The sequence below is a fragment of the Protopterus annectens genome, chromosome 16.part0 (assembly GCF_019279795.1).
Source record: "Protopterus annectens isolate FY-2018-M chromosome 16.part0, PAN1.0, whole genome shotgun sequence".
NCBI classification, from domain to species: Eukaryota; Metazoa; Chordata; order Ceratodontiformes; family Protopteridae; genus Protopterus; species Protopterus annectens.
Genome location: NC_056750.1, coordinates 576407889 through 576433436, shown reverse-complemented (window position 1 = coordinate 576433436; position 25548 = coordinate 576407889). Strand labels below are relative to the sequence as shown.

Here is a 25548-nt window from a genome sequence, read left to right as displayed (position 1 = left end):
TCTACTCTCTGTACCCCATGTCTATTGTACTTATCTTGGTGGTCATTGAAACTTTTGGGCTAGATGAAACCACGGAGCAAGGCCATCTCAGACCCAGCCTTAATGAAGTTGCTGCATATCCATAAGTCAAACTCCACTCATGCAACCCGCATGCAAGGCCTCAACCTGTGACATTAATAGAACTTATTGGCAGGATAGATTTATATCCCAAAGACTCCTTGTCAAGCAGAGTACCTCTCTAGCCCTCTTTAAGAGGAACTTGGATGACTGGATGGGAAACAGAAAATACACCCTTGGGATCCCACCTGTGTCCCTGCTAGACAGGGGAAACAGGTGCAGACTTTGTGGGAAGATGGGTGAAACTCTTGGCTAGGCTTATAAGGGCCTCCGGGCCAATAGCCTGTTATAATCCTATAAACTTATGAACTTAGAATTTAAATGACCTGCTCATTTGTTGCGTTCACCATGAGATATAATAACTGTACACATTACAGTGTAGGCAGGGTCATATTACAGTAATACAAGCTCAAGTCTCGTAAGTATTCCTGAGCTTCTTTGTATCCTGTTGGCCTTTGCCTATAGTTTTACTATGCCTCTCCAAAGTAATGCGGCCAAAGGTTTTGTCTCCTTTTCATTATAATTAGTGAAAATATCTCCCTGTCTTACTCTAGTATTCAAAAATTTTTATGAACATAGTATGATATTTTATGATTTTTAACCGGAAAGAACGAGTGATAGACCATGCTTCACTATTGTGTTGCCATTCCAATGTTTCGAGTGCACTTTTTGCAATCCTTTCTCTGTATCCTCATTTTCATTTGATTTATAGGGTCACTTAAGGTTACTGATGTATGGTTTGTTTAAAACAAATACTTGCAGACTGAAACCAGTCAAGCTTGTATCTCCAGTGGGCCTTAATTGTGCAGTAAAACAGCTCAACTCACTTGTGTCATAGCTATATCTAAGATGCTCAATTTATTTCTGGATTAGTGTTTTCTGAAATAAATTATAGAGGATTTATGGGATTTAAGTGGAATTGTGTCTGCTGTCTACCTCAGGAATGATTCTGTTATTAGCAAGATAGAAAAACTGATTTTCTGTAATTAACAAATGAATCCATTATGTGTGCATCCTGTACTGCACACTGAATTTGGCCCTGTTCTCTTTTAACTGATTCTATCGTTATCATCTTCATCATTGCAGGACTAACCAACATAATAAAATACCATTCTAGGTCTACCAGGATCATGGCTATGTATAATGTTGTTTTTATGGTTGGAAGGGTGTTCAGTGAGCACTCAGACTGTATGGTGAGATTGTTAGTACATGTATGTACAGCAGAGCAAGATTTTGCACTTCATTTGTACTTATGACAGTTTCCTTGTAGTCCTTTTATAACCTCATGTCTTCTCAACCCTCTTCCTCCTCCATGAAAAGAGTATAAAACATTTAGGGTACCAAATTACATAGAAATTGACGGTATTACCTTTGTTTCAACTCAGTTGATCTTGTCTTCTGCTTAATTCTTGTATCATTAACTTTTTTTTTTTTATTTCCTTATAGGTTCATATCTCAAATAATCCTAACCACCACTTTTTGTGACTGCATTCAGTACTCATTTTCGGGGGAATAAAACAGTACCATGGTATCCTACTATTTTTCTGAATAATGCCTTATAGTCTTGCCATGGGTATTATCATAATTACAAGGCAAAGCCTGGGTGAAACTTAAACTTTGTTTAATAAATTAATTAAACTACATATTGTTTGTCTGTCTTACCTCTGATACAGACACAAAGTTTCATCTACTAATGTATCTCCCAGTAATAATATTTTTTTAAATGTTTCTGCCATATAATCCCTAAAGCCAGACTTATCCTGTCTGTAGTTACTTAGATTTGGTACTGTACCAGCAGTTTTGTAAAGCTATAGTCTATTCCTTTTGCCCTCTGATGATTAAAAAAAAAAAAAAACATTGGAAGCTATCCTGTTACTCATGGAAGCATATAGTGTTCTCTAAAGGCAAATAGACTTTCTTATGAACATTATTTATAATGCAATTGGATTTTATATGTTTCTTGTCATTGTTCCTATCTAACAGTCTGTTCATGTTACTTTTCAAATTCAAATACTTCACTAATCCTCAAATGTATCTCCTTGGTATGAAGATTTGTGATGCATAACTCATGAAAGGTTCACATATACCAGCAGCACTTTGAAATCAAATAACCGTCTATATTATGGCCAGTTAGCCTAATGAAAAATCACTGTATTACTCATAATTTTCAGTGAAACAATAATTTAACCCCTTCTTTATCTTATCCAAGACATTTTTCATAATAACAACTTTGTTGAGTTAAATGCAAAAAGTTTTGAATAACTTGTTAATCATCAGGTTCCTGCCATCACAAACATCAGTAGTGTCCTATATTTTTAAGATGATATCATACCTTGCCTCCTGCATGACATATATAGGTTATTAATTAAGGCTGAAAACAGGACAGATTATGAAAGCCTATCAGGCCAAGTTAGTCATAGGAACCTAAAAATGTCAGTCAGAGTCTGAACAGCTTAATTTCTTAGCTGTACACTGTGGGGCTGGTAAGAGAAGTTGTCACCAACTCAGAGATGGATTTAAAACCCAGTGATTCTCAGCAACAGCTTAAATACAGGCTACAGTACCCAAGTTATGGGTCAAGCCTAAGAAACAACCTGCACGGCTATGCAAGTCGTTGTGTACTGTAGACCCACACACAATTTTTTTTTGTCTGATTCATAAACCTGTCTAGTACAACAGGGCAGGATCGGACAGGTTTCCTTGTGTTGTACTGCTCCAGTGCATCCCAACTGTGTACCTTCTATGCCAAGGCAGGCATATGCTGAGGTAGTGCCATTTACAAACCTGTCAAAGGTTTTGAAATGGCTCAGTCTCATGTTGAATAGTAAAGCTCTCCAACACTGTACAGTCAATTGCTATAACAGCAGTTAGCAACAGCAAACAATCCCTTCCCTGCAGGCAATGCTGCGCAACATAGTAGTACTAATGTAATGTAAAACAATGCATCTTTAATGCATGGTAACAGAGTATTGTGCAATACAGACAAACCTGCAACTAAATACCACCTTGACCCACCCCCTTTTATGAAGGTGGTTCCTGCCAGTTGAAGCTTACATGACACCAGACATCTGTTTACCATGATATAGTAATGCCCACAGCAAGTCATTCATGACAGTGGTATACACTGCTACTGTGTATTAGCAGAGTTCTGTACACTCTGCCTTACCAAACACCTACTGAAATGGATGGAAGGCCCTTAGTGGCATCACAAATTCTAGCAACTGAAGCATAGCTAGCCTTTACTCTTTCATTGCACAGTTTGGTGGTTTGAGCATGCTTGTGTCTGACTGTTGAGCTTCCTATGACTAGGACATTATTGTGTGTGGTAGCATGCTCTAATACCTTTAAGGGGTTTGACATCCAATTCAGGTAACCATTGTTAGGGAAAGAAATTGGTGCACATGTGTGTATTTGTAGCAGGTAAGATCTGAGTATGTTGTTGTGGTCTGGGTGTACCAGTGGACTGCCTAAATGGATTAGAAAGTGATTTTTTCTGTACCTCACTATATAAGGGCTTAGTATTTGTGTTGCATTATGGTGATGTGGTAGCATGTCATTGGCTGATGAACAAGATGAGTGAGACTATAACCTTCATATCTTACAAGTGAATTTTGTATCTGGTAGCAATAACAATTTTTGGATAATAAGCAAACTGCTACGCTGTCTGGTGGTACACAATGCTAGAAGGCTGACAGCAGATGAAGCAAGGGCAGACTTTGATCGATGGTGGCACAGAACTGGAAGCAGAGACTAGAGCTAATTGCAAGGAAGAATGAATATTTGCAGATTTTATAATTCTGTGTTGTGGCAGGCAAGATGTTTATTGTACCCTTACAACTGCTATACATCTAAACTTGCAAGGGACAGGATGTGACGTAAGCCTGACAGGACCACTCAGAATGGAAGGGGGTACCTAAGAGTGGCAGAGACATATTGAGCCTCAAGCAGCCTTAACTTCATTTTCATTACCATTCTCTGATTATTTATTTATTATGCATTTAAAAACGATGGGAATTATATAACAGTAGGGGAGCAGTTTTCATGTCAGTGCATAAATAACAACTGCTATAATTTAAGAATAACGTTTTCCATAGAGACATGTAACAGAAAGAGTTTCATATTTCTATTACGTACTAAAAGTAAAAGGTTAGCCACAAACTTCACCTTAGCCACTGCATGCCATCTTTCAAAGCATGTAGTTTAATAGACCACAACACATTTTCTGCTGTACATTTTAGACAAATGCAATTGAATTACTTATTATGTAAAAGAACTTGGGTAAAAGCACTTACAGGTTGTCCAGGTTCTCCATCATCACCCTTTTCACCAGGTAGTCCATCTTGACCCTGTTTAGATCATATAATAACATCAGAGTTAATTTTCACAGTTCCTATTGGTAAAACATTTAAATAAGTTTCTTGTAATGTAAATTCATTTATCACAATGGAAAATTATAGAGGTCCAAGACACAACACTGTACTAAATATGAAAAAGCTGGGAGAAGTAAGTATTGAGAGTAACCTGAGATGAATATATCTGTAGTGACAGATAAAGGGTATGTGAAACTACAGAATAACTCTATACTGGACTTGATTTTAATTAGAGTAATTACAGTATTTAATATGAATGGAGAAGAACGCCATGATAAGGTAAAATAGTCCTTATAAAGTACTTATTTTTGTGGGCATGGTTTATACATTGGAGCAATGCAACTAACAGATTAGGAAAGCAAGCTGTGTATAATTATGCCATTTTTAGCACATTAATATCATTAGTAAAAAATACACAGTCAGCTTCTATAACCTTGTTATACTAAATGAGTACTTTTTTCACCCGATCTGCCACCAAACCACAAGAAATGTTGTGATCAAAAGGCTAGTTTATTGTGAAACTAAATTATTTACATCAGGACATGATTTAAAATTTTGCCTGTTTTTGTCTGACTAACAGACTGAAACTAATAACTTGTGGAGGTTGTACAGCACTCCCAAAAAATAAGCCGAAACTATCAGATAATATAACGTAATACCAAATCTCTGAGGTTTCAAAGGAAATTTATTAGTTATAACATTCTTTAGAGCAACAACTCTACCCCAGTTTTAAAGGGATACATGCTTGTATACCTCATAATAGAAATAAGAACCATAAAGTGATGGGAGCTCATAACTTCTCATCCTGCTAACTAGTTTAATGACCAAATACATGATGAATGTGTAACAATGTAAGGAATACAAAGAACACTATTAGAACTTGCTGATACTTCTTTTAGTAACCACACATGGTATACCTTTACACTAGAGCTGTAGACATCACCTGAGAATGGTCATTCCAGTTGTATGTAAAAATATCTCAACAAAGTGAAAAAAACATAGGTACACCAACTCATTAACACAACTGATAACATACACAATTAAAACATAATTTTTGCAGCAGGATCAGCCATTGTACCCTGCAGGATGGAGCTGCTTTCTCCATGCCATGATCGCTAAATACTACCAGGACGCACAAACACAGAGAAAAGGAAAATCCCTTCTGCCCTAAGTTTTATGAATCGGCACAACAGCAACTAAACATACAATAACAGTGTTGACATATCAAGACATCGACTATCTGAGCAACTGATGATGATCAGAAAACTACATGTAAATCTAATAACACTGTTGTGATTGACAATTCAGCAGCCTCTAATGCAGCAGTCAGCAGTCTCTAATGCAGTAATATAATTCACACACTTCTGCAAGGGACGAGTCACTGTAACCTGCTTACTGGCTACTAAAACAAGACTACAGTAGCTAGCACTCTAAATAGTGTTCAAGGCAAACAGGGTATATGATTACTGTTTACAAGAGGGTCAGAAATGTTAGGATGTCAAGACCCGTGATGTACACAGGATATGGTGAAGCTGTCCAGTATTTTTACTGAATAGTAAAACAACCCAATATCTAATGAGAATGTACTTTCTTCAGTGGCAAACCAATGTAGAAATGAAATCCAAACTTCTGTTTTGTGACTACCAATTTCCCAAAACAAGAGGAAGAATTTCTCCATACAAAGTTGGAGCAGATACACATTCAGCATTATCAGGTATTATGAAACTCCTTTGTTGACAACTGCAAAAACTGCTTGACTGCTCCAAGTAGTCACTGAAAGCAGTAGCAGTCTCAACGGGGAGGTCAGTCTCCCAGATACAGGCTGGGAAATAGCATTGTTAATAGGAAAAATTTTAATACATTACATGATTTCTGTAATAAAAAAATCAGTTCGTAGTCCAACACCATGTAACAACACTTTAAATATTGAGATTAAAAATGGTGTTTCAAGCAGTTCTCAAAAGTTCTGTCCTCAGTGATAATGGTACCATAATATTTAACCAAAGACAGTCCTCATGGCTGCCCATATCATGATCCCTCTGGACAGCTCTTGTCCTATTGGTTCTGGGCAAATCCAACAAAAGGAGGCTTAACAGTTGGCAGGCATGGATTCAAAAAGCACCTACAAAAAATCAACCTAAATGTGGTATCTACAAATTGAAAATCCTCTCCTTCCCAAAGCATGCTAAAGTTAACTACACAGAAATAATCACAACTCGCTAAACCCGACTGGGAGATAATGCTTATTATACAATAGTGAAATAAAATGTATGAGCCTTAAGAATATCAGTACATAATTCATGGATTAGTGGTTCTTTTTGCTTGCTGTACATTTCAGATAAATGCTAACAAGGAAAACAGCAGCTGTTTTCTTCCTAACTAAACAGTAAAATGTTTAACTACACAAATACTTAAAAATACGTAATTGCCAGCAAAGATCCTCCACTCTTTTATCTGTTACAAAAGCATCACCTATGGCTTGCAAACCACTTCAGTAAGAAGAGGGAACTATTGCCACTCTCTTCCACAATAAGCAGTTTTACACTCAGTTTGTACAGTGACATAAGAAATTACATCTAATGCTAGTAAAACCAAAAATTAAACAAAACAACCCTAGTGTACTCACATACAACCCAGAACAAGTACATCCCCTCAATCCATGCAAATACAGAGTGCACGACAATTTCCAAAATGCAGATATTAAGTAAACTGAACATGCAACCTGACACTGAACAGAAGCAGTTCACTACCTGATTGCATACTACAAGATAAATTGAAGATATATTAAAGATAAAGTATATGAAATATGTTTACATATTTCTTAAACTGCATACATACTAACTCATAAATGGGTACACACAGCAAGAATGAAGTATAAATATTTTGCAGGCAGTTTTTGAAGGTTTCCAAACCACATTCAGCCATAGCATGATTGTTAATTACTTATGGACAAGCAGCTATTTGTTGAGATGATAAATCTAGAATAAGTAATGTACCAAGTGTGTAAAAATGTTTAAAGGCAAAACAGTATAATCTACCTAATTTGACCCTGGGGCTTAGGTAAGCCAAGAAACACAAAGATGATGCAAATAATGTACCAGGTAGGTTTCACAGCTCTATCTCCAGCAGCATGCTACTTATTGGCTGCACATAATTTCTGTACAAACATATACCTGGTTCAAGGATCGTTGAAAGAATCTGATTCAGCAAATCTCAAGGAAACTGTATGAGGTTTGAAGCAATAAATAGCTATCTTAGCTATCATCTGTAACTAAAATTCTCTATAAAGAAGAATATCATAAAAATTCAAGCCCCCCCCCCCTAAAGTTTTAGGATAGAAATAATATATGGGTAGGGTTTAGATTCTGTAGTGTTTGGAAATACAGGCCTCATCTCTTTGACCAAATCATACAAGTTGAGTATGTACCTCTGAACTGTTCCTAATTTTGCACAATGCCCCTGATTTTGTGTTATATTTTTCCCTATCATTGTTACAGTTTTGATTTTTTAGTAAATCACTGAGGATTACAGTAAGTCAAAAGTGTTACGCATTAGTGTTTCATATCTATTATTCAAATAAATGCACAATGATACAAAACCTCTCGTTTTATTCATATTGTAAGTGAATTTGACTAATGTTTAAAACTCTCTCATTCAGAGCATTTGCCTCCTCCCCACTATTGTTTTTGGTTTTGTCCTTGATTCTTGACCAAAACGTTTGAGTGCTATGTATGATTATATCACAGTAAAACCACATCCTAGCCATATATTACTACTATTACAAAGACCCACCTAAGAATATTTGGTCACATTATGCTTACAAAGAATTCAGGAGCACCAGTGAGTAACATATCAAAAAAACTACTGGTGAGTAAACTAATATATATATATATATATATATATATATATATATATATATATATATAAAGTCTAATTAATTAATCTATATAGCGGACGTATAGAATCAATTAAGAGTGAAAAAACAAAAAAAATACTTCTAACATGGTAAACAAACCACTTTTAAATAAAATAAAAAAATCTTAACTAAGTTGAACAAATCACCCAGAGTAATCTATGAAACTGGATTAACATCTGCAACAGATGAAAGGATATGGGTGATCATTAATTGTAAAGATTAAATGGGGAAAACTGAATGTAGTAAGTTTTTGATAAATAATACTGTAAAATTTTATCTACAATTAAGTGCTGATACTCTTGCAGATATAATCTACACCAGATTCATAATATCTATGACATGACATCTAAGATATGACTGGTGGAGTCCCTAAAGGCTCATACACCCATTTTTTTTGTAACTCTTTTTTAAATATAAGTAAACAGTTATGCTTACAAAATACTCTCGTGTCTTGCAAACTAATGAGTAAAACTGCCTTTAATGAAGATGCAAAAGTATTTCAAAACAGTCTGAATTAAGTCAATACTCTGTCCAATACGAACAAGCTCATCCTCAGTTTTGCTAAATATAGTACCTAGTCTGGGGGAAATGTATCTCCATCACTGTCGACCATGTACCAGCTGGAATGCATGAGGGTTGACAATGGCTTAAATGATCTAGAACTGACACAGATGATAAGGTGAGCTGTGTATTGGAACCAATGTCATTAAAGCTTCTTAATGCAACTCATATTCAAATGGTTAACCAGTTGATCAGATAAATTGTTATGCGTCTCTCTATATATCCTTTATTAGGGCAGCTACAGAATATAATCCCACAGTCAGCTGCTTAATTAGCATTCGGATAAAGTGTGACAAAGCCCAGAGATTTACAATAAAGAAAACATTGACAGGCAGACAGACTGTAACGGAATATATTAATTCTATTGATTCTTTATATTCCACAGACTTATTGTTGACCTGTACTTGGCTTATGAAGTCATGACTGTCCCAATTCTACCTGAACTGTTACACAAAATATGCAGTGATTGCAGAAACTCAAAATCCATTTGTTACATAAAATTAACACAATCAATCAGTCAATCAATTAAATAAATAAAAAGAAAACAAGAGAATCATTAGCAATTGAATTCCAAAACATTCAAATGCATTTATTTCCCTAAGTCTCATCCTTTCTAACTCCACTGAATCTACAACTTGACAGAAACCATCAGTAAAGATTTTAGGTTGATATACCTTAAATAAAAATTGTGTTCCCTGCACTCACTTAGAATCTTTTGGTTTGGATAGCCATAAAAGAAGACCCGACACAGACTGACTCTTTTATGGTGGGCATGTAGAATATGCAGTGGTACTGACTCCAAATGCAAAATAAAATCAGATAGTTCAGCACTCAGAAATTAAAGTTAACCAGTTGAACATGCATCCACATTACAGTAAAAACAAAGTAACTACTTACAGAAATATTAAGCACCCTATTGCCAGTATTCAAAGCAATACTGATAATTACACGAGCACCTCCTACAGCTATTTATGGCATTAAACAAAATGATCCAATAAAATTTATAATTTTATTGCACAGTCTGACTTGTGGAGATCAGTATTTTTAATTGTTTAGCTTACACAATCATGACATTAGCTAAAGCAGTGTAGTTTTGTAATGCATAATAATGGGTAGCACCTCTAATTTCTACTTGAAAAGTTTAACAGAATGATTAGCTTAGTTATATTATGTCACATTATTAATACTTACAGGACCACCAGGTTCACCAGGGTGACCTTGTTCACCAGACAAGCCAACAGGACCCTAAATAAAAAAGAAGTAAAGGAAGAGAATGTCAGGAAACAAAAAAATCTTCTGAAAGGTGACAACTATATCTATCTATCTATACACACACACACACACACACACACACACACACACACACACGCACGCACGCACGCACACACACACACACACACACACACACACACACACACACACACACACACACACAGAAAAATAAAAAAAAAGATACACACATACATACACGAGTATATTATTGACTGTTTGGATGACCCTAAATTCAAGGTTAGTCTGACCAGGTAGAAACAGCAGAGATCTTGGGGGGGGGGGGCTGTCCATCAATAAACGCTGCAATAGAAACCAGTAGCACAAAGGAATGTACAGATGAAAGGTACATGTTAGTGCTGTTAGTGCATTGATCTGCCATATGTCTGTTAAAATATAGTGCACGTCAGACAATAGATCCTCTTTGTATTACACTATATCTGTAGTGTTCATATATAACAGTGCTGATGTTCATACAGCTACACTATGTAGTAAAACATGATTAAACTCGCGCACACACACAAAAACACACACACGTAAAACAGGTGGTTGACAGGTGTACAAGATCAACAATTCCAGGAAAATGCCACTTCCCCAGTGATTGTAGTTGGTATATACATCATTAGCAAGGGGTGTGGGGGGCACAGTGGGATTTGTCACCTTGCAAAAAACAGTAATTTTCTTGCATGGTCAGGTTGTGTCTTGGAGCATGTGCATTACAATGTTGATCTTTTTTTTTTTCAACTTTTTGCTATCTATGTTTTAGGTGTCAATATACTGAAGTTTAGATTTACTTCAGTGTACATACACACATATATATATATATAGCTATCTATCTATATGTGGGGGTCTCTATTATAATGATGAAAGTTCAGAATTTCGAACGCTTATATGAGCAGAAATTCAAGAACTCAGAATCGCTGTTGTGGGGGGCTGTGCCCCCCACACCCCCCGCTAAATATATATTCCAACTCCAAGATCACACTACAGTGAGGAAAGAGCAAATATTCTGATCTTCACTGTACTGCGATCAAAAAATAACAAAATCGAGTTCCTGAATGAGCGTTCGAAATTCGGAACTTTCGTTGTTATAATATAGACCCACTCTCTCTCTCTCTCTATATATATATATATATATATATATATATATATATATATATATATATATATATATATGTATGCACCTATACAGATAAGTAATGCCCCACTCTGACAGGCAAGTCACTTTGTGCCTACCATATCTTCAGTTTCAGCTGCATCCCATTCATTTGTTATCTCCCTATGAAACCAATTTGGAGGATATCTTCTGTTGTTTGTATTGTGTAGACCTGATCCCTAACCTGCCAAGTGTTTCCTGTTTCTCCTATGCCTTTTAAATTGATCAGTATACTTCAGATCACTTTGCAGAAATTCCAACACTGCAATCTCATATCACTCATCCTTTACAGTAACAGAACAACAAAGGGGCTCATGATCTGGACTTCACAGTGCTTTCAGACAACACAAGTATCATTGATCTGCATTGACTTCACCAGTAAAGCTATGCATGACAGTAGTTTACTTGTTTTAGCAACAGATGAATGAGCTGCCCTGGTGACTTAGTGAGCCATAAGAACGTATGTACTGATCTGCATATGTATCCAAACTGGACAGACTAATACTGTGCCCTACAACTAAAACAGCATATAAACAGATATTTTTAAACATTTGTAAATTGTAATTGAAGTTGTATATAGTTAATCAATAATAATAGAAGGAGAATGTCTTGCGGATATATGTAACATTTACATTTACATTTTATTTGTTCTAACAGAAAAGAATGGTTGAAGTGAGTTAACAGCTTCATTCAAGGCCATTACTTTGGGTTTGTTCAGGCTACCGTGAGTATAGCAGTCCCTTTAAGTTTCTGTAATCTTACATTCATCTAAGTTCATGTAGAAGTTGATACCATATTGCTAAAATAAGGAACAAAAAGATCCATCACCTAAGATCAAATTGACCCTTGACTTAGCTGGAATAGTATTAGCACTGCTCTAGGATTTAAGAAAATAAAGTGAGCTTTAAACATTAGCTGAATGAGTAGAAAAAGAAGAAGAAAAGTGCAAAGTTGTTTAACTTTGAATCAACCTGCATTTCATACAGTGGGATTGAGTTGCTGAGTTTGGCTAGGTAATGTCATGCAGCAGCAGATTTAGTTTGCTTTTTGGATGAAACTGGGATTTACTGGAAAACTGTGTGTGAGGACTGGAAGATGTTAGCAGGCATCAAAAGTTACTATTCCTATTTTTGGCAAGGAAAGGTGTGTGATTTAAGAATGTGCTCTTTGCTTCTGTTGTGCTTTTCTAGTTATTTTCTCTACATGTTGTTTAAAAGTTAATGATATGCCTAGCCAAATTATTTTTTATCTAAATTGAAAGTTGTTTTCTGGATGTAATGCTTGAAGTGCTGGACATAGTGGATGCATTTTCTTTAGTTTTGTGCCTGCTTCAAATGAGAACACTATGCATTTTTAAAGTATTGATTAGTGAGGAAATGTCTAACAAACTTTGGCTTTGTAGTGAATGAACTGTTTCTGAATAGCATTATCATCAATATAAAGTAAAGCAGAGATGGAACAAGTCCATTGCAGTATTGCCATCTTCTGGCCAAACATATCTAAATTTTTAATTGCAGTATTCAGTACTTGGAATGATTGCACTCATCTGAATGTCCTGATGTCAAGTTTCTGAAACATCAATAGTAATTTTTTCTAGAAAATGCCTCTTAAGGCTTAAAATGTCAGGTCTTTAGATATCTTTTTCCCATATTTGCATGAACTGTATCAACTAAAAAGACTAAAGAACAGTTACTGTACTATATGTTGCTCTTTGTCAATTTTTTTCCTGGATTATGGTCCAGTGTTTGCCTTTGGCAAAACAGTAGTTATTGCAGACAACCATTTATAATAACTCCACTAGAAATAGCAAAGAAAAGATAGGTCTAAACTTTTATAGGAATTTGGGGTTCTGTACCCTACGAATGGAAATGACAATGGTGGACTTCCATAAATCTGGCATATGCGTGGAGACTAGTGGAAGGTTAAACAAATGGGTAAGTGGTCTGACAAAAAAGTGCAAGTGACGTTTCTGAAAATGGGAGAAGATACTCAAAAACTATTGGACCAGATGCTAGCATATTTTTAATGATAGTTTTGTTTGCTTTTATAGAAACTTCTCAAATACACTGGGGGATGGGGGGGGGGTAATATCATGCTGAACAATGTGGAAGTTTAAATATTTTATTTTTATGAGATTTGGTACTGAGAAGTCTTATTTGGGATGTTTTTGAAAATCTGTCCAAAGCTAACAACGATAGCAACAAAATAATCCACAGATCCAGAAGGAATAACACAGCGGAATCAATAATGCTTCCTTTTAATAAAACCACAGCTCACAAACAATTGAAAATAATGTAGCATACAAAATTTGCTAAAAACCTTATAAATTTGATTAAGCACTTTCATCCACCGACATGTGGACTTCTTCAGAATCAATTAATCTGATCTATTCTATTTTATTTTATTTTATCATTTTTTTATATATATACATACTTACAAGGGTATTCATGAATTCATATTATTATATATATATTTCTCATTCTTATCTATTAGACCCTAGGCAATGTTGTGTATTTAGATTTTGTTAGATTTTATTAGGTTTTAAACACAAGTTTTTTTAATATATGTGGATAGTAGTGTTTGAGTGGATCGATTTTATTTTGATAATAGTATTGTATGTAATAGACCAAATACATAGAGATTTGTTACTTTAAATATTAATTTGAAATGGCACCAAAATGTATATATATAGTGATGTTTTAAGTGATTAATTGATTCTGAAGAAGTCCACATGTCGGTGGATGAAAGCGCTTAATCAAATTTATAAGGTTTTAGCAAATTTTCTATGCTACATTAATTTCAATTGTTTGTGAGCTGTGGTTTTATTAAAAGGACGTATTATTGCTTCTGCTGTGTTATTCCTTCTGGGTCTGTGGATTATGTTTTTGAAAATGCAGTTAAAACCAAATGATTACTGAAGTGTATAGAATGTTCTGATGGGTAAGCTGATCGTTTGTATGTGGAATATTGAGTGAATACTTTTGCTTTAGGATATAATTCTTTGCTTGAGATTTGAGGTTTCAGTTGGGTGTCTTTTTGTAAGTTACGTGAAAATTATCTTACACTCCACCCAGCCCTCCATCCACTTATCATCCCAGGTCCGACTATCATCCTTAGTTCCTCTGCTAACATTGTAACTCCACTGCCTACACCCATCTGTCCCATTCATTTCAGTGGAGGAGGATGGTCATTTCTGGGCTAGTTGAGAGCCCTGTGGCTCATTCATTCATGAACTGGAAGCCCTACATTCCCTCGTTAGTAAGAATCAAGTGGTAGGGAGTGGGAGGCATTCTCTCTCTCTCTCTCTCTTTTGGCATAGTGCCCCCCTCCCTGCAGAGTTTCTCCAAGCTCCATGGCATGCTACCTTGGGACGAGACTATGACTTTGTACATAGAATCCCTTGCTTTTATGTCTGTGCCATGTTAGTGTATGCTGTCTGTGACTGAACTCCATGGGTGTAACACTTAGATCTCCCTCTAGGTATTACACAAGTGGTGAGCCAGAGTCACTTCCTGCATCCCAGGATGGGTGACCTGTCAATGGCCAATCTCTCCCATCCTCCCTGCCAGCTTGTACAGGTGCCTGACTAATCAAACTTGGACTGCTTGTGCAATAGTCAGGCCTTTATCACTCTAAGCCATAGAGTTGGCCTTGCCAGTTATTCTTATGTTTGTAGATTTACCTCACTATGTCACAGTGCATTAACAGTACCTGGAGTAGGTCACTGTACATTTCTGTACCACAAATATCTTACTCCCCATGCCTCCATAACTGAGTCACCATTAGGTTAGTGACTGGCTGGACAAGCTTTGCTTTCTGGTTTTCATGTGGCATCCAACTGTATTATCATACCATAAATCATGTTGTTTTGGCTCTATTAATTATTTTCTCTAGTTTTGGCTAACTGTATTTATATGTGTTTCCTCTTATACAAACAACAGTACAGTAATTCTTCCCCGTCTGCATTTCATCTGTACATTACTTTTCACCTTGAATTAAATTCATTCTGAGGCACCAACTTACCGGACTTCCTTTAGGACCATCATCGCCAGGAGGTCCCTTAGGTCCAGCAGGACCAGGAGAACCTGGAGGACCAGCTTCACCCTTTTCACCTCGTTCACCTTTTGGACCCTGAAAAAGAAATTAAATCACTTATGAAAATGTATCCCGAGTACAGAGTTCAACTTCTTAATGATAGCAGTAGCCACAGTTAAATGCATAACACATTCATGGCAGCACACAATTTCATATCAAAGCAGTAGTACCATTGAAAAAGACTAAAACAAAATCAAACTGTCTGCCATTTCCTTATTTATAAAAGTTGCTGTTCTAATTAACTAGTTGTATCACTTTATTACCGCTACTGTTTCTATACTGAGATCACCTCAGTGACTTCTTTTATAAGCCTATCCCATGCATACCCATTCCTTTCGATAAAAATATTTTGCAATCTATTTATCCTTTGCCTATCCATGTCCAGCTCATTCTCGTATTCCTTTGTTTATAAGTATCTCTCTTGGAAAGGTAAACACATATCTTGCTTAATTTGTTGCTTAGAGGCACTGTCTTTTTCTCATTATATGTGAGTTTTTTTTTTCTTATGCTTGTATTATTTTAGGAATAGCCTCTAAATTAAAAGTCGTACAGCCTGAGGTTCTTGTTTGAGAAAAAGTTGTCTACAGTGCTTTTGTTTATCAGACATCCGTGAACCTTGTCATATCATTGTGATAGAATTGACTGCGTACATTTTATCTGGAACTTGTGTAACTTTTTAACTTTGCCTAGCCATCATGTCATTCTCAATGGTTTGCTATCCCCCCAATGTGTAAAATATGTGGGATACTCATGCCTGAATAAGTAGTGAGAACAATGAAATATATGGTTAAATAATTAATGGCACCGAGTGATCCCACAACCGAAAACATCCTTTCTGTAAACAAGACAGCATTTCTGTTGATGTACAGCGGTGTTTTACCAACTTCATTGCATTTTAAGACAAAGTTCTGTATCTATCCCAAACTGCAGAATGTTCTATTATTGACATACAGATGTTGACGCACCTGCTGCTGAGCATTACTGATGGGAAGCAAAGTAATTTGGTGAAAGAAGGCCTGTGGCAGTCACTCTAGCTTATTTGTTGATGTGAACAGCTAAGCAGGAATCAGTGTTGGACATCTGGGTGAGACTGTGTATCATATATTTGAGCCCTGAGTGATGGTTCCTTGACAATGGAATGAAAATGTGTATGATTTGGAAATGTGTGTGTCTGTGTGTGTGTTGTGTGAGTGAGAATTGGTCCTAATTTGTTTTCTTTTTTTCCCTGTTATCACTGCTTTAACTATTTCTATTTTTTGGCTAATCTAAACATAACTAAATTGGGCATCAATGACCAAACTAAACTAAAACGTTAGTATTACAAGTTAGATTTTTCCATGATGTCAGTAATTTGTGCTAATGAAACTGGAAATTAAATAGTTCCAGTGTCCAGAAGAAAGTTCTCTACTTTTAAACAAATTAAGTAATTTTCTAAATAAAAATGTTCATGCACACCATTAGTGAATCCTTGCATTAAACAATATAGTTTTATGTTTGGTTTAACTACAGGAGTTGGTGTTTCACAGACTATGAATTTTCAGAGACAAAATCCGGCCTTTTAACCTGTCTCTTTCAGTGGTTCCATTCCACACACTTCATAGCACTTTGGATATAATTGTTTTTTTTATGTTTTTGTATCCCTTCTACTACATAAGATAGATAAACTTTGTTCCTTTAAATGAAAGACAGAGAAATTAGACTGTTGCTAGCAAAAGTAAAGTAAAATTAAGTAAATAAATAAACAAATTGCATATAAAGTAAAACTGACTTCTATTTATGGACCAATGTCTATCAGGTAAACAGATTACATGATGTAGTGAAACTCGGGCTCTTGCACACATTCATATTTACTTACCACTTTACCCAATTCACCAGACTGACCAGGCAAACCCGCTTCTCCAGGTTCTCCCTGCAGAAAGTACAAACAGTTAATGTTAGTTATCATTTAACAAGACATCATGGCATAAGTTTATGCAGATATCCCAGCTAAAGAAATTGTTTGTACTACTTATATAGTAGTATAAAACTGATTTTACACACACACACACACACACACACACACACACACACACACACACACACACACACACACACCAGATCAAAGGATCAAGAACAAAGTTCCTATCCCCATATGCAATCTAACAAACAAGCATTTTGATCTGGAAGCAAGTCCCTTCACCTCAACTGCCCCAGATTTATTTATATAAACTCCTTTGTTAGGTAACAGTGGGAAAGAAGACACTCCCCATTAAAGCACACAGCAGTCTTGCACAAACAGTGATGTCACTCTAACTAGGAAGCTAGCCTTTAATCTGTGATAAAAAGTTGATTTTTGAGTAGTTATGTTCAGACAATTAGAAATGAATCAACGTATGCTTAATCACTTGTATGGAAATGGATAATAATGCTTTCATGACGCCACTTTTTTGACATTCTAAACTTCCTTACACTGTGCCTATCTTCCTGATCTATTTATAATAGTTTTGTCAATTTTGTCATTACTACATGGCTAAAAGTCTCTTCTAATCTGGATCTCTTTAATGACATATAGGAAAGTGATCCAGTACTCAGATGACTAGGTGTTCCGTGTAATTCTGCTGTGACTGCAGTCAGTGATGGTACTAACTGCATAGCATTTAGTGTCTAAATATTAATTTAAAATTTGATAAGAATATGAACTTTGTTAGGATCCTGCCTTATTACATTCTCCTTTGAGATTCACCTTTAGAGCATACATAATACTTTATTTCAGGCGATTATTAGTAACTACATCACAAACACTGATGCCATTTTTTATATTAGGATAGTCAGCTGTTGGATGTGTTTTTTTGCAACTTTTTCTCGCCATACCAGCCAGCTATTAGTTTCCTATTTGCTTAATCTGTCCAACTGCCTGCCTTCAGTTAGCAGCATTCATGGGAAGTTATTATCTAGTCAGCCATCAGGATTTTGACTTTGCCACCCTGGGAGCATGTCACTTCGAAGGTAATTTCAGTAAATGCAAAAAGAACGACTACTGTCTACCAAAACTACTTTGTCTACAGTGGGGTTTGCCTTTTTCTCCATTGATGTGCTGACTCAGAGTTAGTATATGTTAGTCTGGAGAGAATGTTTGTGTGTGTGTGGGCGGGGGAGGGGCTTGCCACCCTACAAAAAAAATTGTAGTGTTTTTCTAAGGTAGTTTTGGTGAATGTTTTTTGATTTCCTTCCATTTGCTAAAATTAACTTTGGCAATTCAACGTAAATCATCCACCCCCGAATATTATATGGCAGCTGTGACATGCGAAGCACAGTGGTGGTCCTCATATGTGTACTTCTACACATGCTGTACCCAGGTTACAGCACACACGGGTTTAATACAACATACATTGTGCTCCTTGTGCAACATCACTGTAACAGTCAGCAGTTTGTGATGGTGCCGGAACTGCAGGGTACTGGGCTCCCTACTTCCCCTGTCTCTGCATGCTAGCATTGGCTGCTTACTCACATATTCTCTGGGTATCTCATCCACAGCCCATGTATTCCAGTCATATCAGGGCACTATCTCGCTTTGCCTTGATGCTCGCTCTGTACTACTATTAGATAGTATTTTATGTTTTTAAACATCTGTAACTAATAATTTAATGATTTGCAATTTACAAAGCCATAGGCCAAAGTTTCCCACCAAGTTTCTAATTCTAATGTGACCTTATGAAAGCATAACTGCAAAATATTGTATCTATAAATTGTAAACAAATGCATGCACAAAATGTATAAGTCTATGTACCATAATGTACTAGAGGTGTGTTATCTCTGCATTGTAAATAGTTACTAGCTTGTAGTAGTATGATAGTGTATTGTATGTAAATGGAGCTTTTCTCCCGGGGCCTCCCCTGAAAATGGACATGTGTCCAGCCTGACTTTTCCGGTCAATAAATATAAAATAAAAATAAATAAATATATGAGGCACAACACTACAGGTCCTGATAACTTTCAAAAATAAACTGCAGTTCAAACATAACAGAGAATTCCAGTACTAAACAACACTGAGTGCATTCTACTGTATGGGGGCTGTGCTTTACACCTCTGATACCAAATGTCTTCGGTAGGAGAGAATCTATGAGACACATAACCTCAGACCTAGCATATATTTCTCCCAATTTCTATTTCTATTTGCAGTTCTAGTATTCTAGGGCAGAAAATACTGTCCAAATAATTTCAACAGGCACAAGTGAAATACTACTAGTTTGCTTGTGAAAGAAACAGCATGTAGAAGAAGGTGTAGGGATTAAAGAACTTCATGTAGAAGAAGATGTAGGGATTAAAGACCTTCATGTAGAAGAAGGTGTAGGGATTAAAGAACTTCATGCAGAAGAAGAAGAAGGTGAAGGAGATTAAAAAACTTCATGTAGAAGAAGGTGTAAGGATTAAAGAACTTCATGTAGAAGAAGGTGTAGGGATTAAAGACCTTCATGCAGAAGAAGGTGTAGTGATTAAAGAACTTCATGTAGAAGAAGGTGTAGGGATTAAAAAATGTCATGTAGAAGAAGGTGTAGGGATTAAAGAACTTCATGTAGAAGAAGGTGTAGGGATTAAAAAACTTCATGTAGAAGAAGGTGTAGGGATTAAAGAACTTCATGTAGAAGAAGGTATAGGGATTAAAAAACTTCATGTAGAAGAAGGTATAGGGATTAAAAAACTTCATGTAGAAGAAGGTGTAGGGATTAAAGAACTTCATGTAGATGAAGGTGTAGGGATTAAAGAACTTCATGTAGATGAAGGTGTAGAGATTAAAGAACTTCATGTCGAAGAAGGTATAGGGATTAAAGAATTTATGTAGAAGAAGGTGTAGGGATTAAAGAACCTCTTCAAAGCTCTTTCCATTGTATCTTGCACTGATTAATTGTGTTTTTCTGTCTGCATCTTGTGAGACTGTATTGCTCATCAGTGTAACACTTCAGTGACGGAGCTATTGCTGTTAACCATAGTCTCTCTATATGCACTGCTTCACAAACACATTCTTTTACAAGGATTGCAAACTCTGCACTCGGTGGGAGAGTACACTTTTATTGAATAATATGTTACATTTTTATTTCTGCTATTAGAATTTTGAATGGAAAATAAACCTAAGCAAATATTAAGTGCAGTGGACTGCCTAATGTATGGTATGACATCCATGTTAAAAAAATGAATCAACTTGAACATATTATGCCTCTTCTGATGTCATCTAAATGAACACTTTTTAAAGAAAGTGTCAGTGCCAGATCTGGGTACTCAGAACCTTTTTTGGGAAAAATCTTCCAAAGGGAGGGATCCTCTCTGTCTTCATGATATACCCAAGTAATTTGCATCCACCCTACACCTGCTGTTGGGACTTGCAGTTATTTGTCCCTATACAGATTTCTGTATCTAAATGTGCAGCATGCCCACAATAAGTTGGTCATAATCATTGTTGCATGATGCTGACCTTGCATTTTTATGAGAACTAAATAGATTTCAACATTGCCTACAGATGATGGCAGCTACCACCAGTTTTCTACACTGTGGAGCACCCCAGATGAAGTAAAGCAGGTTTGTGATCTTCTATTTTAAATCTGTCCTCAGTGTTTAAAATTATTATTGGACATTCAAATGTGTGTGAAAATCTGATAGTGGTCAAGTACAGCAGTTCATGTACTCTTTACCATGCTCCCTTATTAGACCACCTGCTGTCTCCATGCCTCTTTTAATGGCATACATGAAAAACATTATGAAGACTTTCAATCAAACTGTCCACTTCCACCTAAAAATGGTCTTATCCAGAATTCATAAGCAATGATCTGAATATAAGAGCAAGACTTTGAGAACAGAGAGAGTACTGTCATCTGAAGTAGACGTGGTTGGTGGGAGACAAAAATTAGCTTGATGAACAAGGGTACCTCAAATGTAAGAAGGCAGTATTTCTATTGTGTCCATTTGACCAGCTAAACTCCTTTGAAATGGTTTGCTGTACATAACATCCTTCTTAATCAATCTATAGGAACTTTCAATCTAAGAAAGCAAAATATCTACTCACTGCTTTCTAGCTAATCTTGAAAATAAATCAACCAAAATACCTTGTTGAGCATAACTCATTTCTGTCTCTACTGCATGTGGTCTATGCTTGAAATTAGTTTACTTTTGTTGGTAACTCTGAAGTCATCAACATGGTTTCAGTTACAGACCTTCAGCCTCCATTTCATCTTAGTTAAATGTTATGGTTAGAGCTGCCAAGCTCTCACTAAGTATGTAGGCATTTCTATTAAAGAAGGCTTGATCATGCAGATTCTAGTGCAAACAAATTAGGACTTCAACAAGCTGGAGAATTATCATCCCAACATTCACAGTAATATCAAGTTTATAGAGAAAATGGTGTAATAAAGTCTGAATTTTTTTAACCTTTCAAGACTTTACAGACTTTTATAATTTCCCCTCCAGGAAGGTTTAGCCCTCTCTTCTACATTTTCACTGATACTTCTATGGGTATGTGAACATTGGGCATAGTGTAATGCTGTCATTGACTTCTGAAATTGAAATAAACGTACCCCTCTCCCCTGGAACAGACATCTCTGTCGGTTCTCTGGTCTCCACCAATAAACTCAAGAGATATTTTACCTGTTTGAGAACCTGTCCCCTGATTCTCTCTCAATAAGAGCAAAAAAAGGCAAAATCCCTTCATTCCTATCTCACTACCCATACAGCTGCTCAGAACTAGGACTACTAATCAAATCCCAGTCACCTGGATTATAGTTTGGTCTATGTCAGAAGCTCGAAAGTTCAAAAGACTGAAAATCAAAATATCTAAAACATTTTTAATGCATGGGCCAAGCCTACCTGCACCCCTCATGTGGGGGGCTAGACCCTACACACACCCTGCTAATTATATATGCCCACTTCGAGATCACAGAACAGTGGAGAAGGGGCAAATTCCATTTTCGATATTTTGAGTTTTAGATATTTTGATTTTCAATCTTTAGTATTTTCAATCTTCTGAAAGGGACCCTTATAGTTAGTACTCTATCCCTGTAATATCACAGGATCTACAATATTCCTAAAGTTACAGATGATGGAGAAGAATATGGATAACTGACTGACAGGCTTGTGTTCTAAATTGACCATGGGATAAATACTCACAAAATACAGAACGTAGTCTGACTACACACTGAAAGACTGTTGATATGAAAAGTGTGTGTGTATCATTAATGCCAAAGCCTGTGAGTTCCATCTCATATAAATTAAATAAAATACTTCAGTGATTGTATAACACAGTTTAATGTAGCTTTGCGGATCTAATGAGACACATTTTATGCATAAAATACTAATGTACTTTATATCGGGTAACAGCAGGCTTTCTGTCGAAAACTAAAAATTTCATATTAAAGGACAAGAACAAAAAAGATAGTCAAAAAATCTTGGTAAGTAAAAGCAAGAATATTCACAAAAAATTCTAGTGCATCACTTTATTTCATGTAACTAATAACTACATATAAATGCATGTTCATTTAATGGAGAACACCATGGACTCCATGAATTCTAAAACTGCACAGAAATAAATACACACATACATACCTTCTCTCCTGGTGCTCCTGGATTACCTATTCCTCCAGGTGGGCCTTGTGGGCCATCTGCTCCTGGTGGTCCCGATGGGCCTCTTGGACCAGGAGGGCCAGGTGGACCCTGGAAATAGAAAATATTTAATTAGTTAAAAGTGTTAACGGTCCTAAAATTTCATACAGTGCATTCAGCTTCAAGGCAAGTCCAGGTATGAAATCACTGCACTGCTTCATAACATAAGAAAAGATTAATTCAACTGTCTCATTATCATCTAATTGTACACTAACAGCAAGTACAATCTTGTGTTTCAACATATCAAATAAAGTTTTATAAATACTGGAAAAGAAGTGTGATACTGCTTTGATCTCAGATTACAGCAAGGTTCTCTGTGACCATTACAAATCCACCCATTTGTGCTTACATCTTCACAAAAATACACAGGTATTTTCATAGGTTCATAGGTTGGTACTAGGCTATCAGCCCTAGGGCCTATACAAGCCTAGCCATAACAACACTTTAAAATACAATACTGCCAACCTTAATCTTATGTGTATCAAGAAATTTCCTTTTTGATGTTATGCCAGATACTGTTACCCCCCATCCAATATCCACTATATAAAAAATATACTTTTATATCCAGCCACTGCTCCTGTACCATTAAGATATCCATACAACTATTTTTCACACAATAGATACATGTTGGATATAATGGGCTGCATTCCACCACCCTGAGCAGAAAAGAAGTTATAGCCATATTTAATGGAACTGAACAGAAAGCAACTTGGGCACTTATTTTTTTTATGATGGCCACTTAGGCCCATTGGTGGACTCTATCAGTGCAAGGCTACACATTTCTGAAACAGTTTCACATTTTATAGTAACATTTGGGTGGCACATTGGCACAGTAGACAATGTTGCTACCTCACAGCAAGAGGTTCCCTGGTTTGATTCTTGTCTGGGGTGTCTTCTGTGCAGAGTTAGCATGTCCTCCCTGTGTTTACATGGGTTTCCTCTGGGTGCTCCAGTTTCCTCTCACATCCAAAGGTATGTAGTAGGTGAACTTGACACACTGAATTGGCCAGAGGTGTGAGTGTATGTGTGAGTGTATGGTGTGGAAGAACTACAGTGGCAGGGCTGGCCACTTGGTCATGTAAACCTTGGTTCTGGATGATTGTCATTGGTCAACAGTGACACCCTGACCCCATGTGCAAAAATGGGAAAAAAGAGTTGTGAATGGATGGAAGGAGATATATGTATGTATGTGTATATATATATATATATATATATATATATATATATATATATATATATATATAAAAACATACACGCATATACAGTTTTTTGCCCCTTTCAGCCAAAGTTGCTGTTGACCTTGGTTGAATCATAGTAATCAGTCTAGAATTTCTTTTTTTTTTTTTAATCATCTTAATATACCTTCTTTTAACCTGGGGAGATATGCAATGCACACACTGTTGACAGTTAAACTTGGTATGTGCTTACCCATGAACATGCTGTGATTTACCCACTTAACCTTTCTGTACTGCTTACCCTCTTTGCCTAGGACTAGCCCCTTACTTCCATAAGGGAAAGATCTTTCAGTGACCGGCATTTCTCTATTTTGTCTACCTTCTGAGAGAACTCAGACCTGGCTTTGGCCACTTTCATTCACTTCCCCTGGCTAGCCTTCTAGTACCCAGACATCTTATCAAATCCTGGACTCGGAACTTAGTTTCTGCTCCAGCAGGTGATTCTAAGATCAAGAGAAGTACACAATGTATACTTTATATTTATTTCCCTCATTGCCCTGATTCTAAGATCAAGAGAAGTACACAATGTATACTTTATATTTATTTCCCTCATTGCCGTATGTCCAAGCTGTTCTAATGCTGCATTAATATGCTCTGCACAATACAGTTAAGCAATCAAATGAGTCCCTTGTTTAGTGGAACATGTAATCACTTTAACTGCTTACTACTGCCTAGAATAAAAAGTGCAGAAATACAAAGTAAGCTGTATTGAGAGATGGTCTTTTGAGTTTAAAGAACTAGAGAAAAGCGGTGGTCTGTTCCAGATGAGAACATTTATCTTCAACACTAAATAAAGGGGAGACTTGCTGAATAACTTTAAGTTGTTGTAAAACACTGCTTGTCAGTTAATATGAAATATAAAATAAAGGAGAGCAATTTAATCGACTTCAGAGGTAATAATGTTTGCACTGTTTTACTTAACTGTCAGCTGTTGTATCTTTTGGCTTTTCCCGGGTAGGGGTCACCACAGCTGAACTCCGGTCCGCTAATGATTGGCAGTAGATTTTTATGTACCGAGTTGCCAGCCCTGACGCACAACCTTCAACGAAGGTACGCCCATTCACGCATGTCTCCACACAGAAGACGCTTTAGCGAACAGGACAACGTCTTACTGTGAGGCAACAACGCTACCACAGCACCACCACCGCAGCCAGCTAATGATCTATATTTAGCTCTACTAAGGTGGTCAGTGAAAATTATATGCAT

At 36.4% G+C, this 25548-nt stretch overlaps 1 protein-coding gene across 2 annotated transcripts in view; it reads right to left on the bottom strand.

Annotated features, from left to right (window-relative positions):
• The window catches only part of COL5A1 (collagen type V alpha 1 chain), a 1013097-nt gene that overhangs the window by 81695 nt on the left and 905854 nt on the right, over positions 1-25548 (bottom strand). For both annotated transcript variants that reach the window (XM_044058757.1, XM_044058756.1), the window contains exons 48-52: positions 23051-23158; positions 17340-17393; positions 15413-15520; positions 10156-10209; positions 4410-4463 (exon numbers count right to left, since the gene is read on the bottom strand). In XM_044058757.1, the coding sequence (XP_043914692.1) occupies positions 4410-4463; positions 10156-10209; positions 15413-15520; positions 17340-17393; positions 23051-23158 (378 nt within the window). The remainder of the gene's footprint in view (positions 1-4409; positions 4464-10155; positions 10210-15412; positions 15521-17339; positions 17394-23050; positions 23159-25548) is intronic.